Source organism: Balaenoptera acutorostrata, chromosome 9 (genome assembly GCF_949987535.1).
Source record: "Balaenoptera acutorostrata chromosome 9, mBalAcu1.1, whole genome shotgun sequence".
Lineage (NCBI taxonomy): Eukaryota > Metazoa > Chordata > Mammalia > Artiodactyla > Balaenopteridae > Balaenoptera > Balaenoptera acutorostrata.
The window spans coordinates 1,424,066-1,442,880 of NC_080072.1; the positions used below are offsets into that span (position 1 = coordinate 1,424,066).

The 18,815-nt window shown below is 57.6% G+C and overlaps 1 protein-coding gene across 1 annotated transcript; it reads right to left on the reverse strand.

Annotated features, from left to right (window-relative positions):
- Positions 1–2,662: 2,662 nt before the first annotated feature.
- IFITM10 (interferon induced transmembrane protein 10) lies at positions 2,663–14,211 on the reverse strand. Its single transcript, XM_007171168.2, has 3 exons — positions 14,069–14,211; positions 13,473–13,925; positions 2,663–3,258 (listed from the first exon to the last, which is right to left on the reverse strand). Exons 1-3 carry the CDS (start codon positions 14,159–14,161, stop codon positions 3,109–3,111), a joined length of 696 nt encoding a protein of 231 aa, XP_007171230.1. The 5' UTR covers positions 14,162–14,211; the 3' UTR covers positions 2,663–3,108.
- Between the last annotated feature and the right edge of the window lie 4,604 nt (positions 14,212–18,815).

Below are 18,815 nucleotides of genomic sequence, written 5' to 3' on the forward strand. Positions count from 1 at the left end.
CACATGGCCAGTCTCGCCCTTTAGACCCGCTCCCCATTCAGCTACTTGGTCCTGATCCTTTTAGACTGAACTCTGGGCTGGGGGGTCACAAGGACAGTGGCCAGGCCAGCCAGGGCAGCACGAGGGAGAGGGGAGGGCAGGGAAAGTCACCTGATGCCCCCAAAGATGCCGAAAACTAGGGGGCGTGTCCAGGAGGGATGGGAGGAGAGTGAGCAAGGACGATTCACTCGTACGTATCTATTATTTACTGCAAACTGAAAATCAAATAAAAATGGGGAGGGGGGAGTGCAGGAGGCACAGGGCCGGAAGGAAGGTCAGGGAAGAGACCAGAGAGACAAAGACACAGGCCCGGAAGCCAGAGACCAAGGCACAGCCCGTGCCGCCTGCTGCCTGTGAGGGCGAGGGGTCCGCCTGGCCCACCACGGTCACGGTGCCGCGGATGCCCGCGCCCCCTCCTGAGCCTGACGGTGCGAGGCCGGCACCTCTGGGGTGGCCGCGTGCCCCACGCTGCCCAGGACCGGATACGAGCATCCTTGAGCCGAGGGCGCCTTTGCTGGCTGCAGGGCGACTGCGCCGTTTCTCCAACAGGAGCCCGACGCCTCCGCTGCACGGGCCCCGCCAGGGGGAAGCTGGCGGAGGCAGACTTAATGTGGATGCCCTTCCTCCTGGGACCCGTCCCCGGCAGCCAGCCAGCCGCGGGCATCAGAGGTGGAAGGAGGATGAACAAAGGAAACGTTTCCCCTCCACTTTCACCACCCCCGCCAGGCACCGTAACGCGCTAGGACGCCAGGGTGGACCAGACTGGCCTCAGGAACAGCGGCGCCCGTGTCCCCCAGGTGCCTGGGGAGCCGGGTGGGGGCGGGGCAGGGACTCTCTCCCACGGCCGGCCGCAGCCCCTCCCCTCACTCCGCGTCCTATTCCCGACTCCTTCAGGGACCCACGGGCTGTGGTGGGTGCCTACCTGGGCCTGACCGTGGAAGTGTTGAGAGCGCCCATGACTGAGATGCAGTGGTCTGTCAAGGTGTCCGGTTGCTCAGCCACACTGCCAACTGCCCTTCCGGCTCCAGCCCTCCACGGAGGCCACCTGGAAAGCTGGCTGCTCCCCTCCAAGGGGTGGCCGCGATTCAACTCCCTACGACCTTGCAGGGCCCCGACTGCCCGTTCTACCCCAATCCACCACTGCCCAGGGTCAGGGGTCAGCAGCACCGTGTCCCTGCCTTCTGCCCCATCCTGGGCCCCCAGCGCTCCTGCCTCTCCTTTGCAGGTGTCGGCTCAGGCCTGAGCTGGAGTACCACTCAGTCACCCCATCTCTGCCCCCATCCACCCAGGCTGCACCCGCTTTGCTTGAAGCTTCCAGACCCAGCTCGAGTCTCCACTCCGAGCCCTGGGCCGTATCCACGGGGGTGCAGCCAACACCCAGGTTCTTGATAGTCTCACCTGGGAAACACTTCTCCAGGCCCAGTGGTCATAACACTCAGAACGGCTGCTCCCGTGACCCGCCCCCCGCCTTGAGCCCCCATCCCTCCCGGCAGGGGACCCACCAGGATTCTAGCCCCCGAGCCCCTCAGCCGCCTCCTGTCCTCCCCAACCAAACACCAGCCTGTGTCCTGTTCCGACACCCACCTCCTGGACACCCCTCCCAGCCTCCTGAATGGGGGCTCCCTCTCTCTAGTCTGTGCAGCCGGGCGCCGCGTGAGAAGGCCACTGAGCCCACGACTTGGGCCATTAGACGGGCAACCACCCAACCCAGCTGGCCCACACCTCTCCAGAGACCCACGGCCCATCCCGAAGATTCGCTTTCCCAGAGGACTCCACTGGGAGGGCCCCTGTCTCCCAGGAGGTCCGAGGGGAGCCCCCGACTCCTGACCCCACATCCACACGACCACAACCATCGCCCCAGCGATGGAAGAGGTCTGCCTGCACACAACCTCCTCTGCTTCCTAGACCAGCTGCATCCCTCACGGTGAGGCCTCGGCTGGCTCTGGGGTCCCTCCACCTGCTGCGCTCGCTGCAGCTCCTGGGCTGAATCGGGCCTCCTCCCTCACGTCCCACGGGGCCTGCGCTTCTCCTGTCCTAGGGCTCCTCAGACTTGCTCTCAGAGGCTGACGTTCCCTGCTGGGCTGTGAGCAGAGCCCACCTCTGTTCGGGCATTGCTGCCCTGGCTCCCGGCGCGTGCCGCCCGCACCGATCTTGATCCTGAAACAGCGACCTCCAGCTGATGCCTCGCTTTCCCCCCTGGTGATCCTCACAGCACCTCTGAGACATGGGAAAACCACATCCCCTACTTGGAGGATGAGGAAACGGAGGAAGCTGCCCAGGTCCCAGGTCCCCAAGATGGACTGGGAAGGCCAGGGCAGTGCCATAGCTGCCGGGGGCTCCCTCCGGATGCCCGCCCCCCTTCCCTCCTCTCCAAGGAGGCTGCCTGAGCCTCATGGGGACTCGCGTTAGGGGCACACTCCGCCAAAAGCCCCCTTGGTCCTGTGTTGCACAGTGAGCAGAGACCGCCTGGATTACGGAGGAAACTTTCCCTGGAAAAGTCAGCTGGATGTAGCACTCGGGGCCCTGGACCCCCAGGCAGTGACTGCATGGGGTTCCCAAAGGCTCCAAATCCCGAGCCCTGCCCAAGCAGGGGACAGGAGGCTGGGCCAGAGCTGGGCAGGTATTTTATTGGAAGTTCACAGATACAAGAGCTCTGAGCAGGGTCACAGCTTGGAGGAGGTGGCGTCAGGGAGGACAGAGTCAGTCCCCAGATGCTGGCAGCCACCCCATCCTGGGAAGCTCCCACAAAAGCCCTTCTTGCTGGGTGTGAGGTCTGAGGGGCCCCAGGAGCCTGGGTGGGGGCACAGGCGGGTAGGGAGGGCAGCCACTGGAAGCCAGGGTGCAGCAGCACAGGAAGAAACCCACAGGGCCCCCAGAAACAGGCGGAGGACCAGGAGGCAGAGAGGGTGGGCCGGCACGAAGCTCACCGTGCCCGTGCCTCGCTGCCGGGCTCACAGCTTCAGGGGGGCTCCGGCTCCGCCCCAACCGCAGGGCATCCAGCTTTCGTCAGCCACAAAAATGAACCCATCTCAGGGCTTCACCTCCAGGCTGGTGGTGCCTGTTGGGGCCTCAGTAGTCGGTGAGCGGGTACCGCAGGAAGATGAAGACGAGGATGATGCAGGAGGCCGCCAGGGCAGAGCTGGTGATGTTGAAGAGCCGAGCGGTCTTGGCGTCCTCCACCGCTCCGTTCAGGTCATTGAGAAGTTTCTTGTCCCGAACCTGAAGCCAGAAGGAGGAGGTGAGACCAGCAGCCGGCGCCGAGGGGTGGACACAGGCAGTGGCCAGGCGGGAGGGCGGGAGGGCATGAGGGCAGAGGGCCCGTGAGAGTGTAGCCCCAAGCCAGGGTCAGTTGCCGATTCCTGATTCCTGACAACCGTGCGGGGCTCCTGCACAACGATGCCCTTGCTGGGTGGAAACGTGCCCTGGATTATGGGGCATTAGGTCGGAAACTTACTTTCAAACAGTTTACAACATAAATAATAGGTATTTATAGACAGAGAGAAGAAAAGGTGAATATGGTAAACTGTTAACATTGGGATGTCTGGGTGAAGGGTATATAGGAATTCTTTGTATCTTTTTTTTTTTTTGCAACTTTTCTATAAATCTAAAACTATATAAAATAAAATGGATTGTTAATACTGTATTATATACTTGGAAGTTGCTAAGAGAGTGGATCTTCAGTGTTCTTACCACCAAAAAAAAGAAAAAAGATAATTATGTAAGATGATGAGTAGTAACTAACCCCATTGTGGAAATCATTTCGTGGTACACCTTAAGCATATACAATGTTGTAGGTTGATTATATCTCAATAACGCTGGGAAAATAAATAAATAAAATAAAAGAGGAAGCCGGTCTCAGAGAGAGTTATGTGATTGGACGATGGGGCAATACACGTGTGTCCCAATCTGATTGGTCCCACCTCATTTAAAATTAACTGGGATTCCCTGAGAATACAAACTATGCTTGGACGGGAGGCAGCCCTGGAGTCCCTGCAACGGGATATTAAAGTGAAGGGAGCGGTTGGAGCCCAGTAAGTCCTGGGGAGATGGTGGACAGCGGTGGACCCATTTCCAAGATCCTCTGGCTGTGAAGAGGTGTCCCTGGGGAGCGTGTCCCTTCATCCAGGCTAGGTCTGAGGAGTCCCCTCTCCTCCATCCCCTCTCCTTCCACAGAGTCCAGAGAAGTGTAGGTCTGAGCATGCTGCAAACAGACAGCAAAGCCTGGGAGGAGGAGGAGAAGGAGGAAGCGGAGAGATGAGAGAGGCAGGGAGAGAAAGTATCTGCATCAGCAGACTGGTGGATAAATGGATGTATGGATGGATGTATGGATGGATGTATGGACAAAAGGCAGGGGGCTGGGTTGGGCAGATAGAGGACATTGATGTCTGGCTGCCCGGAGGGTGGGTTACGCAGATGGACGGGAGAATAGATGGGAAGTTAACGCGGTGGGGACAAAGATGTGGTGGGAGTGTGGCTGGGTGGATGGATTTCCTGTGGGTGGATGGATGGAGGAGGTGAATGGTGGAAGGAACAGAGGGAGAGGAGAGAAGAAAGAAGACAGAGGTGACTGTCTGGCAGTGGATGGAGGGGGTGAGGAAGGGAAGGAGGAGATGGAGTGAAGTGGAGCTGGGGGACAAGTTGGAAGGACTGGGGAAGGGGTGGAAGATTGGGTGACTTAAGGTGGATTGTATAGAATGGAGAGGTAGAGGGAGGAAAAGAAGCTGGCCTTGAGGAACTAGGGAAGGGAAGGAGAAAAGAATAAAGTCTATGCCCTTGTGGAACTTTTATTCTAGTGATTTTGGAGAGAGCCCACATCTTCACTGAGTTTTATCTTCCGTTGTGAGAACATGATGTATCACCCCCTTATTTAGGTCTTATTCAACATTGTCATTAAAATAAAATTTTATAATTCTCTCCAGAAGAAAGAGCTATTATATCTTTTGTTAGACTTAGTCTGTTTATTTTGGTTGTCATTATATTGTAAGTGATGTCTAAGATTACATTGCTAACTGATTTTTGCTGGCGTATAGAAGTTCAACTTCTACAGATTGATTTTGTATCCAGCTAAACTATCGTATTAATTATGATAACAGACCAAGTTTTCTATGTAATGCATCATAACTACTGTAAATAACAGTTCTATTTCTTCCTTCAAGTCTTTATTCTTAGACTCTGCAGCACAGTGGTTAAGAGTACAGATGCCTGGATTTGAATCCCAGTTTTGCCAATCACTGCATAATCTTAGCAAGTATTCTCACCTGTAACAGGAAGATAACAATAGTACCTACAGCATAGGGTTGTTGAAAGGAATTAATGAGTTGGTGGACGCAAAGCATTAGCATAGTGTCTGGTCCAAAGCAAGCTCTTATATAATGGAAGCAAAGACTTCAGAACGATGCTGACTAGCAATGATGTAACAGGCAGCCTACTCTCAGTCTTAATGGTAAAGCTCACGACTAAGAATGATGTTCATTGTATTATTAGAGGTAGATCGCTGTATTTTTAAAAATCCCCATGAGATAAACATATATTTTCTCTAATTCATTAACTAGTAAATTATATTCATTGATTTTTTTCCCTCATGTTGAAACAAGGCTGATTTATTTAAAAATAAACAATTGGTCATGACTTCCTTGTTGGATATTGGAATGAGGAAAGGAATGATAGAGATGGATGTTGAAAGTGGATGGCTGAGTAACCCATCCATTCAGTTGTAAAGGAGATCAGGGAAGAGGAGAACTGGACAGGTGATTTGATGATGGGAAGGCAGGTGGATGATGAGAAGGAGGGAGATATGAACGTCCCATGCTGGATGCATGGGACACACAGAGAAACGGACATAGGAATGGATGCTGGATGGAAGGGATGGTTGGATGGATACACGGATGTTTGCCAGAAGCGAAGGACTGGTACACAGATGGATACGTGAAACATGCTCAACAGGTAGGACAGGCAAGTAGATCAATATCTGAGAATGGGTGCTGAATGGATGGAACAGGCTAGATGGACACGCAAAGGTATGCCAGGTGGGCAGGACAGGTAGACAGATGGATATACGAAATTATGTTGCATGATGGGAACAGGTACCTAGGCGGTTATAGAAAGGTATACTGGATGGGCGGGACAGGCTGGTAGATGAGTTTATGAATATACGCTGGATAATCTGGACAGGGGGATAGATGGATACATGAGTATATGTTGGATGGGTAGGACAGGTGGCTAGATGGGTTTAGAGATAAATGCTGAATTGTTGGGATAGGCAGATAAGATGGTTGTGTGAATGTGCGCTGAAGTGGTAGGAAAGGTGCATATATGGACATTTAAAAGTGTGTCAAATGGATGGAATGGAGGATAGATGGATATATGAATGTGTGTTGGGTGAATGGGATGGGTAGATAAATGGAAAGGAGGGAGGGTTGTTGGGTAGATTATAGTACAGACCAATGCAGGGTAGGTGAATAGGTTCATTAACTCAATCAAGCAATATTCAGTTCCTGCTCTGTGTAGCTGCTCTTCTAGGTCCAAGTGTACAGCACGGACCAAAACAAAGTCCCCTGTCCTCATGGAGCTTACATTTAAGGACACATTTAAGGGAGAGGACATGGAAAGTAAACACAATAAATAAGTAAAATATATAGTGTGTTAAATGTGCTAAAAAGAAAACTGAGGACAGGGAGCGGAGAGCATTGGGGGAGGTATGATTCTAGCTGGGTGCTCAGGAAAGAATACATGGAGTATGGACATTTGAGCAAAGCCCGGAAGAGTGTGACAGACTCGGTCATATGTTTATCTGCAGGGAAAGCACGTCTCAGAGCACAAAGCTCTGAGGTGGGGATGAACCTGTGTTCTGAGGAATAACCAGAGGCCAGTGTGGGGAGAGCAGAACCCAGAGGGGAAGGGGAGTGAGACTTACAGTCAGAGAGGAAATTGTCAAGGAGCAGATTGCGTGGGACTTTGTAGGTGCTTTTTAGCAGAAAAAACAATGGCAGGCTCTGGCGTGTTTTAACCTGGTAATTCTGGATGCTGTGTGGAGAACAGGTGGAAGGGGCAGAGGCTGGACAAAGCAGAGAAGAGGCTAACAGTCCAGGTGAGTGGTCAGGGTGGGTTGCATCAGGGCAGTGGTTGTGAAGGTGGTAAGAACGGACCTTTTTCTGGATCTATTTTGAAGATACAGCTGACAGTATTTACTGGGATCAGATGTGGAGTGTGATTAAAAAAGAAAGGAATTTGAGATGATTTCAAGGCTTTTTGATTTGATCTACTGAAATAAGGGAGCTGTAGGAGACCCCAGGAGGAGTAAGTTTGTACATGGTTCAGTAGTTTGATTTCTGACATGTTTAGCTAGAAATGTCTTCTAGACATAGAGCTGGACATTTTGAGCAGGTAGGTTTTATATGAGTCTAGAGTTCAGGGATGAGGTCTAGGGCAGAGATACAAATTGGAGAAGCATGAGCATGAAAATGCTACTTAGAGCCATGAGGCTGGGTGAGAGCACCACGGGAGAGAGTGTAGACAAGAGATGAAGAGGACCAGGGACTGAGCCCCAGAGCATCCCAACGTTAAAAGATCTGGGAAGCAAGAGGCATCCAGGAAAGGAGGCCGAGAAGAGCAGTCTAAAAAGCAGAAGGAAGGCAAAGGGAAGGAAAGGATGGTGGGTGGGTGAAATGACGTGAGAGGAGGAGGAATAAACATGGGGGAATGGAATGGATAAATGGATGCAGGGCGGGTGGGTGAAGAAGTGGATGGGTGATGTTGGGTGGAAAAAAAGGAAAAGGAGGAAGGCGGGTGAGTGAACAGACTGATGGTTGGATAGTTGGGTGAGTCAGCCAAAGAAAGGAAAGGAAGAAAAATGGGACGATGTGCAGATGGATAAATGGATGGACAGTTCTTTTAAGAATGTGTATCTTCATGGGATGATAGATTGATAGCGTGTGAAGGAAAGGGAGGATGGGCCGATGGGTGTATAGATGAATTGATACCAGCTCAACAGCTGATTACACGAATGGATGTAATAAAAAATTGGAAGAACGGGGTAGAGGAAAGAAAGGGAGGGATAATATATAAATGGATGAATGGACAACTTAATTTGGAGGTGAATGAAGGGGAAGCAGGAATAAATGAAAGGAAAAGATGGAGAGATGGAAATGTATTGATGGTTGACGGATGATTGGCTGGATGGTGGGTGGGTGGATACATGGTTGTGAGAAGGAGAAAGGGAAGAGAGAAGGGCTGATGAATAGAAGTTTTAATGAATGATTCATTAGCTATACTGATAGAAGGAGTTGGTAGATACAAGAATGGAGAATAGTACAAAGGAAGGCTGTATGGTTGGGTGGATGAATGAATAAACCGAGAGATGGAAAGAAAGTGCAGGAAAATGGACAGAGAGAGGAAGAGATGAGAGGATGAATAGACAGAAAGGTGATGACTACAGGAAGAAGAGTTAGTGATTCAAAAAGGGTCCGAGAAAGGAACTTGATGGTGACCTCAAGGCAGTTACTTTGTATCACTGTGCCCGTTTCCTCATCTGTAAAACAAGGATATAAATTGCACTTATTCATAGGGTTTTGTTATCATTAAATAAAATGCTACATCTAATTAAATAATTAGAAGTTCTTAGAAAGGTGCCTAGAATATACTCAATAATTAATTAATTAATTAAGAGCTCAATAATTAATTGTTGTTGTTTTATGGTTATTGTTATTTGCTGGCTTGTTACTATTGCTATTACTATGAATGAGTAAGGGGGGAAACAGATGAATCCAGGGAAGAAAGAAAGACTAGATGGAGAGCTGGGTGGATGGGTAGATGAACAGAGTAATGGATGAGGTTGGTGGATAGACAGTGGAAGGAAAGGGAGAAAACAAAGACAGATGATGAAATGAGTAGAAACATGAATTTAGTAAATAAGTGAAAGAGTGAATATAGGGATGGTTGACAGTATGGAAGTGAAATTCCGGAAGGAAAGAAGATGAATAGATGAATTTTTGGAGAGAAAGTGGATGGGCAGGTAGCTGAAAGGGTGGAACCATGAGTGCACGCATTGGTGGGTCGACAAGGTGAGTGAGGGTCTCTTCCTCACAGACCCGCCCCTCCTACAGCCTCCTTCCTCACCTGTAAATGGTACCTCCCTTCTTTCAACTGCGCAGATGAGTGTCCTTGGAGTAATCTTTGGATCTTCTCTATTTTTCCCTCACCTTATGTCCAATCCATCAGGATACTCTGTTGACTTTTCTTTCAAAATATACGACCAGTTTTAACTCCACTCCCACCCTCTGAACCAAGACTTGACTAAGTCAACCGCCTTCGGTTTGGTCTCCCAACTCCCCAACCCCTTGCATCCTTAGAGTCTATTCTTCACTAGTAGCAAGAGCAATCTTTTAAAATGTAAGTCACATAGGGACTTCCCTGGCGGTCCAGTGGTTAGGACTCCATGCTTCCACTGCAGGGGGCGTGGGTTCGACCCCCGGTTGGGGAACTAAGATCCCACATGCCGCATGGCATGGCCAAAAAAAAAGAAGAAAAAAAGTAAGTCACATAATATTGACTCTTCATTTACCACAGCCTCACTCATCCCTGCCTCTGGGCTTGTCTCGCCCCCTCCCTCCACCCTGGCTGCAGAGTTCACAGCTCTGATCACCTCTCCCTTCCGCGTCCCCCACACCCTTCCCATGGAATTCCGAGTCTTTCACTGCACGGCCTCAGTCTGCCTTTCCTGGACCATCTTCTGCTCCCCACAGAGGATGGGGCCCTGCTGTTCCCCCCGACTGCCCCACCCTCGTGTCTTAGTTTATGAACTCCTGTCCCCTCACCCACCCTTCAAGGCCCAGGGAAAGTGCTGCCTCCCCCAGAAGTGTCCGGGGCTGACCCCAACCTCACGCCCAAGCTGGGAGTGAAGTGTTCTTCTCCTGAAACGTTTGGTGCGTATGCATCTTCCCACGCGCCCTCTGTCCATCCACCCATTCCTCCAGCATCCTTTGCCCCCCAACTTGGGCAGCCCTGCCTTGGGTCGGGGGTGGGCAGCTGTGGTCAGGTCGGGGGCTCTCTGATGGGGAGGAAGGTTCGGCCAGAGGGAGGCAGCAGAGCCTTTGGGGGTGGGGGCAACCCGGGCCTCACAAAGGTCCCAGGCTGGGGGCAGCCCAGCGCACCCAGGGAGCTCACAGAAGGGCAGGGGCTGGGGCGTTTGGTGAGCTTAGGGAAGGGGTTAAAAGTGGGTCATGCAGGGCCTTGAATGCCAAGATGAGGAGGTTGGACTTCTCCAGACCGAGAAAGGGGAGCCGGGGGTCATCGTGAACAGCTCGTGCAGACTGCACAGATGGAGAACTGGCCTTCTGTGTCTGTGCCATCCCCAGGCACCAGGCCGAGCCCACGAGGCCCCGATCTGCACTGAACGTGCCCCTGGGGGTGGGCGGGGACAGACAGGGACAGCTAGGGACACAGCGCTTCTTTCTCACCCACCGAAGGCCAGCCTCTGCCCTGCTCCTGTGCTTATTTGAATGTTGTTTTGTTTTGCTGTGTTTTGTAAACAGATGAGGAAATGGGCTCAGTGAAGCGAGATCACTGCCTTTAAGAGGCCACGCGGGGAATTAGCCAAGGCTTCCTGACCCCAAGGCCATCAGGCGCCCTTGGAAGTGCCCACGACGGGCTGCAAACGATGTAGGGTGCAGCAGCCCAGGAGACGTGCAGCTGGACGGGCAGCTGGACGAATTCCCAGGCGTGGGAGCCCGTGCCAGCCAGGTCTGTCCTCCCCTCTGCCCGGGACAGAGGCATCTCACCTTGCTCGCCCCTCCCAGGGAAGCCCCAAGCCTTTCTGCCCTCGCTAATGCCCAGGAAGGACGTGAGGGAGCAGCTGGGCTGCAGGCACGGTGAATCCCCTTCCGTCTCTAGAAGCACCAACTCCCACCCGCACTGCAGAGTGGATCCTGAACCATTCAGAAATCTGTGACCTACCTACAACCCGCAGCAGATGGGCCTGCCCTGTGCCAGCCAGCTGCCCACGGGCGCACACGCAGCCGGGCCCAGGTCCACAGGCTAGTGGTGGGGCCGGGCAAGAGGGCCCAGGGAGGCAGAGCTGCGGCTGGCCTGGGGCTTCACCCCCAATTCCCAGGGATCCCTGCACGCACACACAATACACACAATTACATGCACACTCCCATCCACACACTCATGCACACACATATACAATGCATTGCCACACCTATATGCAGGCATATGCTCGTGCACACACATATACACACTCATGCATTCATACTCCCACACATACAATTATACACACATGCACACTCACACCCACACACACTCACAGTTACAAGTGCACTCTTATGCCTACACAGTTCATGCACACACATACACACACACAAATGCTCACACCTATATGCAGACACACACTCATGCACACACGTGCCGCACACTCACATATGCACACCCATGCATTCACACTCCCACAGTTACACACACATGCATGCTGACACCTATATGCATGCACACACAACATACACAATTATACACGTGCACACTCCCATCCACACACTCATGCACACATACACAATGCATTCTCACACCTATATGCAGGCATATGCTCGTGCACACACATGCAACACACATATGCACACTCATGCATTCACTCCCACACATACAATTATACACACATGCACACTCACCCACACACTCACACAATTACAAGTGCACTCTTATGCCTACACAGTTCATGCACACATGTACACACTTACACACAAATGCTCACACCTATATGCAGGCACACACTCGTGCACACACATGCCACACACTCACATATGCATACCCATGCATTCACACTCCCACACATACAATTACACACATATGCATGCTAACACCTATATGCATGCACACACAATATACACAATTATACACATGCACACCCACACCCCTATATGCATGCTCGCACACATAATTACATACACGTGCACACACCCCCACACACTCATAGTTACAAATGCACTCTCACGCCTACACAACTCATGCACACACACATGCATGCTCACACCTATATGCAGGCACACATGCACACACATGCAACACTCACGCCTATATGCACACACACTCACGCACACGTGCACACTCACGCACACTCAGTGGACACAGTTCCTGTGTGGTGGAGCCCAGGGCCGGGTACACAGGCCTGGATTTGAAGGCGGTGGGTGATCGTGATGCCAGTGATAAGTCAGGAGGACAAGAAGGCCAGGTGGCCAGAGCGTGTGACGCCGGGGCAGGGGGCTCCGCGCTCAGAGATGCACAGAGGCGGAGCTGTCCCAGCACCTTCCCCAAGGCCAGCCTCTCGGGCCCAGCCCCTCCTCGGCCTCCAGCACCCCCACCCCCCCGCCCCGTGTTCTGCCCCCGCCCCGCTGGGCAGCTGCAATCAGTGAAATGCGCCTGGCCTTGGACACTCAGATCTGGGCTCAGGAAAAGTGATGATCTGGCGAGATGTGAGCCAGGCCCTTCTGGGGTGGCGGGAAGGGAGCGATGCCCTGAGTCTACCCCCCCTTCCTGCTGGTTGGGCTCCAGCAGCCCCAGGCTCTTGGGTCCTTACACATCTGCATGGATCTCCTGACCCCCAAGTGTGAGTCAATCACAGCTCCCCTCCCGCCATCTCGGTCCATTTCTCTCCACTTCGCCCCCACCCCGGGGCGGGGATGGGGTCCTGTCTGCCTGGGACACTGCTCTGCTCCCAGCCAGCTCCTCTCACAGCAGCAAGGGGCTTCTGGAAGCTGTATACACTCAGGGCGTGGGGTCGGGGTGTACGGAACACCCTCACGCCTCCCTCCCCCGGGCTCCCGGCTCCCACACAGCCTCCCCGAGACGGACCATCTAGAAACCGTGTGTGATGGGAGGCAGAGCAGCGGCTGGGGGTCAGCACCCCCATCTGTCTGTCACGGCCTCCCTCTGAGTGCCTGCCTGGCATCAGGTTCCCTGCAAGGGGCTTGGACAAGAAGGTCTCCAGCAGTGACGTCACCCCTCCTCCTGTCAACAGGGGAAGGATTCCAAGGCCTCTTCATCTCCCTGCTGGCTCCATCCCATATGCCTAGGGGCAGCTTCACCCAGGCCTAATTCCCACGGCCCCCGCCCAGGGGACAGGACACCGAGTCCCAGGTCCCCAACCCACAGACCAAACTCGCTGCGCAGAGACCTTGGCCCTGAGGACCCCGGGCCCTGACAAGACACCCTGGAAGGTTCCCCAGCTCAGGAGAGGATGGGCTGGCTCTCCCTGCCGGCCCGGAGCTGGCTGACGTCCGTGTCTCGCTGGGTCCCCCACCATCCTTCTATCCCTTGGCCCCTCCGCTGCACCTGCTGCACCCATGGGCTTCTCTGCGAGGGAGGGGGCAGAGTGATGCACCAGCACCCACTTCTCCTGCTCCCCCCCGCCCCCTCCTCCATCCCCCACCCCCCGCCCGGCTCACTTTGAGGGAGTAGGCCAGGGCGATGAAGCCCAGGCAGCAGAAGTTGAGGTAGACGAAGTTGAAGATGGACCACAGGTAGTAGTCGTTCACCTCCGTGGTGTCCGGGTAGACCTCGATGACCGTCGTGGGATTCGTCATGGTCTTCTTCTCTGCTAGGTGCTTGCAGGCCTGGGGGGCGCTGGTGGCCCGCACGCTGTCTGTCTTGCTGCTCTTGGACTCCATGGGGAACAGGGTGGGTGCCATGGGGGGTGAGGCTGAGGGCTCAGGGCCGGGGGCCACTGGAGCCTGCAGGGCGGGGGGCTTGGACACGCAGGCGAAGCAGCCCTTGGGCGAAGCTGCCGGGGGCCTCGGGATCCAGAAGGCCCCGTCCAGGGGAACTCGGGCTTCCTGGGTGCCGTCCGTGGTGCTGGCCGGGGCTCCCAGCGGGGCTGGGCACTGGCTGGGGCCCTGGGCCTGCAGGGAGGGGGAGAGGAAGGATGAGCCGGGTCCGGATCACCCTATCGGGCCCACCCCGGCACCCTGCGGCGTCTCCCCTGCGGCCCCATAAACAGCCCCCCAGGACAACCCCCACCCGCCGCAGATGCCGAAGCCCTCACAGCAGCCTTGGCGGGGACGTCAGGGGCTCTTCGCCACTTCGCCATCTGCACACAGTCACCCACTGACACGCAGCAGCAGCGCTCCGCCAGCATCCCGACTGGCACGCTCTTGCAGGAAACACAGCAACCGGCACCCGCACACAGCCCGGCCCACACAGGGCACGCAGACCCACCGTGACACAGTCGCTCTCCGGCGGAAGGAGCAGAGCGCCCCGGGGCACCTGCGCGCTGGCGCCCGCTGACACCTCGGACACAAACGCCGGCACCACCGCCCGGCTCCCCAGACCCCGGCGCACGCCAGGCGCTCAGAGAGGCCGCCAGGTAAACAACCCCGCACTGTGACGCTCACACACCGCGACACAGGCCCCGACGCGAGCCCCCGAGGAGGAACACGGCGGCCGCTGGGGCTCCGACCGCGCGCGCATCGCCCCCTCACCCCCCGGCCCCGAGCGGCGCCCGGACCCCAAGAGCGCGCACTCGCCGCGGGCCACTCGCGCCGTGCCGGGAACGGGCGCACAATGACACTCTGCGACACGAACACTCTCCGACGAGGCACCCGCGTCCCGCGCCGCCCCGGGGGTCCGCAGCCGAGGCCCCGCGGCCCCGCAGGCCCCCAGCCCGGCCCGGGTCTGCCGCAGCCGCCCGGACGGCGCGCCCTCACCTACTGGCGACTCCTCGGCGGCCCGGCCCGACCCAGCGCCGCGCCCCGCGCGTCCTTCCGCCGTGCCGCGGGGGTCTGGCTGTCCCGCCGCTCCGCGTCCCAGCGGCCCGACCTCGGCGCGGGAAGCGCGCGGGGTGGCGGGGCGCGGGGTGGCGGCGCTCCCTCCGCAGCGCCAGGCCGGCCGCCGGCTGCAGCCCAAGCCTGACTCACGGCGGCGGCGGCGGCGGCGGGCGCAGCCACCTCCCCGCCCCCTCCCGCTGGCGGGGTGGGGGCAGCGGGCGCCGGCCGGAAGCGGCGACCCTCGGGGTGGCAGAGTCGGCCAGGGATGGGTTCCGCTGCAGCGCCAGACCCCGGTGCCCGCGCGCCACCCGCGTCTCCCCTCCCCACCCCCTGCGCCCTCCCTCTTGCTGAGCCCCCAGCCCCTCGCTGAGTCCTCGCTGAGTCCTCGCATCTGTCTCCCCAGGGGAGAGCCCCTTCCTCCTTCTGTGCGCCCCCTCCGCTCCCCCCGCAGCTCCCAGGACCGTGTCAGAGCCCCTTCCCCTTGCGTGCTGCCCCTTCTCCGCCTGTTGAGTTTCCTGCTCCCCCCGGCTCTGTCCGCATGTCAGTCCTGGCCCTCCACCCACCCCGCAGCCCCAGGCCCGGTGGGTGTCTGAGCCTCCCCAAGCCCCTCCACCCACAGAGCCCAGGTGCCTCCAGCCTGTCCTCACCAAGCGGGTCCTCATGCCTAGCCCGGCCCCTGTCTGCTCTCCTGTCCCCGCACGACCCTAGACCCTATCCAAGCCCCCTCCAGGGCCTCTGTCCTCCTTGAGTCTCTGGCCCCTCCCAGCCCCCAGGCCCCCAACTGCAGTCTCTCCCTGAGCAGGGTGCAGCTCCCCAGGCCCCCACTGGTGTGCCCAGCTCTGCACAATCCCATCCCTGACTGAGGCCCCGCCCCCAGGCCGCCCTCACAGCCCTGTCCTTCCTGAGCCCACCCCCGTTGGAGTTCCTGCCCCCATATTTTCCCCCGTTGGAGTTCCTGCCCCCATATTTTCCCCAAATCGGACTCACGGGTGCCCAGCTCAGAGCCCCTGAGCCCCACGCTCGATAACGTGGCTCACCCCCAAAGTCCAGTCTTGAAGACTGTGACCCCTCACCTGTTGGAACCCTTTGCCCCTGGGACCAGGTGTCCCTCTCCAAGCCCCTATGACACCGGTCTCCTTGGAGTCCAGGCCACTCACCTGCCCATGCCTCTCTGCAAGCCCGGCCCGTCCCACCCTGTGGATGCTCTGTCCCCCAAGTCCCTCCCCAACCCCCGGCCTCAGCCTGCCAGCCCCCGTCTACCCCACCTTGCTTTCCTTATCTCTTTGACACTTGCCCCCAAGTGGCTTCCCCTTCCTGCAAAAGTCCCAAGGATACCCTCTGCCGTGGAGAAACCCCAGCCCCTGTGCTGCGCCCTGAGTCCCCACTTCCCTGTGCAGTGGCCTCTCTGAGCTGGGTCCTCTTCACCCGTCTGCCGGCCCCCATGGAGCCCAGACCCTCCAACCCTGCCACCCCCTGAAGCTGCCCTTCTGTGTGGCAGCCTGTTCCCTCCCTCGCCTCCCTCGAACCCCTGTTCTCCCCCAGGCTGTGCTCTGAGCCCTTCCTCCCGTGAAGCCCGGCTCTGCTCTGACCCTCTCAACCGGCCTCCCTTCCCTCCACGACCCTCTCTCCTCCCAGCCTGGGTCCTTCTCAGGGACCCCTTCTCCTCGGAGCTCTCGCCTGCCTGTGCCGGGCCCTCTCTGAACACTTCTCTCCCCTGCCTCAGTGCGCTCTGAGCCCGAGCCCTTCTCTGCACCCCGGTCCCTGGACACGTCCCACCCCAGCTCCAGGCCCCTCCCCTGCCCCGCCCCCACCCCCTGGCTGACCCTGGTGCAGCCTCTGTCCGGGCTGGTCAGGAACCCCGCAGCGCAAGAGGTAGCTTTAAGGATGTTGATAAAACCGTCTTCAAGTGGGAGGGGTTCCCAAGCAAAGCTCGCCCCCGCCCTGACCACGCCCTCAGCAGGGCCCAGGCCCAGGGCCCACAGATCTCTGAGGGCAGATGGGGACTGCGGGGAGCTGGGGTTCAGTCTCCCTCATCCAAACCCCACTGCCCCTTTCCCAAGGGCCTGGCCTGGGGGCACCGGACCCCAATCGGGCTGAGTCTGACCTAAGGGGCCCTCCCAGGCTTGTGAGTGGCCTGTGAACTAGGCCACCTGGTCTCCCTGGTGTCTGAGCTGGTGTCCCCTGGGCCAGGCGCTGCCCAGGGCTGTACAGGCTGCTGTAAGGGGCCAACGGGCTGGTCTGCCCCTGCGTCCAGCTGGTCCTCGGGCAGCAGGAGAGGGCGCCCGGCCCACAGGAGGCTGCTGCAGGTCGCTGGGAAGGGGCTGGACTCAGGTGGGCTCCTGAGAGCTCAGCCCGAGGCTGGGTGTCCTCCAGGCAGGACACGCCCACCGGGGCCCCCTGGGCTGGTGCTGAGCGGGGCTGAGCCAGCCAGGACGAGAGCCAGTGTTTGGAGCGGCCGAACGCCAGGCCCTGTGCTGGGCTCCTCATCGCGTCCATCGGGCCCACCGCGAGGAGTTCCGTGTTGTCACCCACCTTCCCTAGACAGAGACTCCAGGCTCAGGATCGGGTCACAGAAGCTGGGTCTGAGCCCAGAGTCAGACTGCAGGGTCCGGAGAATCCCGGCCAGCTGAACGGGGCCCTCCTGGGGTCAGCACAGGGTGGCTGCACTGGCCCGACTCTGGGCAGGACGTCAGTGCCCTGATGGTCTGGACTAGGGGCTGGGGGCTCGGCCTGCGCTAACCCACATAGTGTCCAGGGGTCTGGGGCATCCCGCCACACTCGTCCCCGTGTTCCAGAAGAGAGGACCCTCCAGCCGAGGGTCACGGTGAGCAGGGCAAGCAGAGCAGGGGCCCGTGAGTCGGTGAGCCCCTGCTGGCCGGCCTCGGGTGGTGGGAGGCTGAGGGGGACAGAGAGTGGAGAGGGGGCCCAGGACGGTCAACGGGCAGGGGGTGAGGGGAGGGCTGCGTCCTCCCTGGCAGCCCTGTCCTGCGGGCCTCCCAGGCACCAGCGTTGATGAGTCTCCCCAGAAACCCTGCAGCCCCGCAGAGCTCTGCCCGCTCCCAGCTCGAATTTCAGGCGCAGAGAACACCGGGCACGTGTTCATGATCCTCGGGCACGTGTTCATGATCCTCGTAATTCTGGAAGGCACCTGCTACGGCTCAGCTCCAGGGTGCAGCCCCCGGGCCCCCTGGGGCCAGGTCAGTGACAGCCACAGCCCTGCTGGCTAAGAAGGCACCAGGATGATGACAAATGTCACATCAGCCAGACCCCTACACCTGCAGGGGGTGGGTTCCAAGGAGGAGTCCAGAGTTAACCATCCCTGAAGAATCTGCCCCACCACCAAGTGTTCACAAACTCCTATTCATCCCTCAAAACCTCCTGACTGTGCAGCTGCTTCTGACCACCCCCCCCTACCCCCACCAAACAGGCCAGAGCAGCCAGGAAGTTGCTGTGGCCTGAGGGGATTCCTAACTTGGATCCCTGCAACCCCAGGACCCCAGGCTGGCCTGCTCCAGCGTCGGCATGGCTCACACACGGAGATACAGCTTCCAGGGGCTGGCGAGGAGGCCCAGATGAGAGGCAGGCTGCCCAGGTGCCACCAGCCCCATCAGGCCTCTTTCCTTGGCCCGAATCATGTGTGCAGGGGTATCAGGGAACACTGGAGGGCCCCATTGCTGGTGGAACATTCTCCAAGGAAACATGGAGGACACTCACCTGGGCCTGAAAATCATGCCTCCATGAAGGCACTCAAGTAAGAAACCCTGTGCTGGGCCCCACCCCGCTGCTCACTGCTCCAGGCCCCCATACAAGCCAGCCCCCCACCAGCGGTGTCTCAGCCACGAGGCTGCGCAGGGGGCAAAAGTCTTGGGGTCTGGGTCTGTGAGCCAGGCCCGGGGCGACCCCCAAGGGGCACCCCAGGGTAGCTGGGTCAGCCCTCCCTCCCTCTGAAATGACAGCAGGGTACCAGCCACACCAGCTCCTTCCCCACCACCCTCCCCACCAAGCACAAAACACACCAACACACAG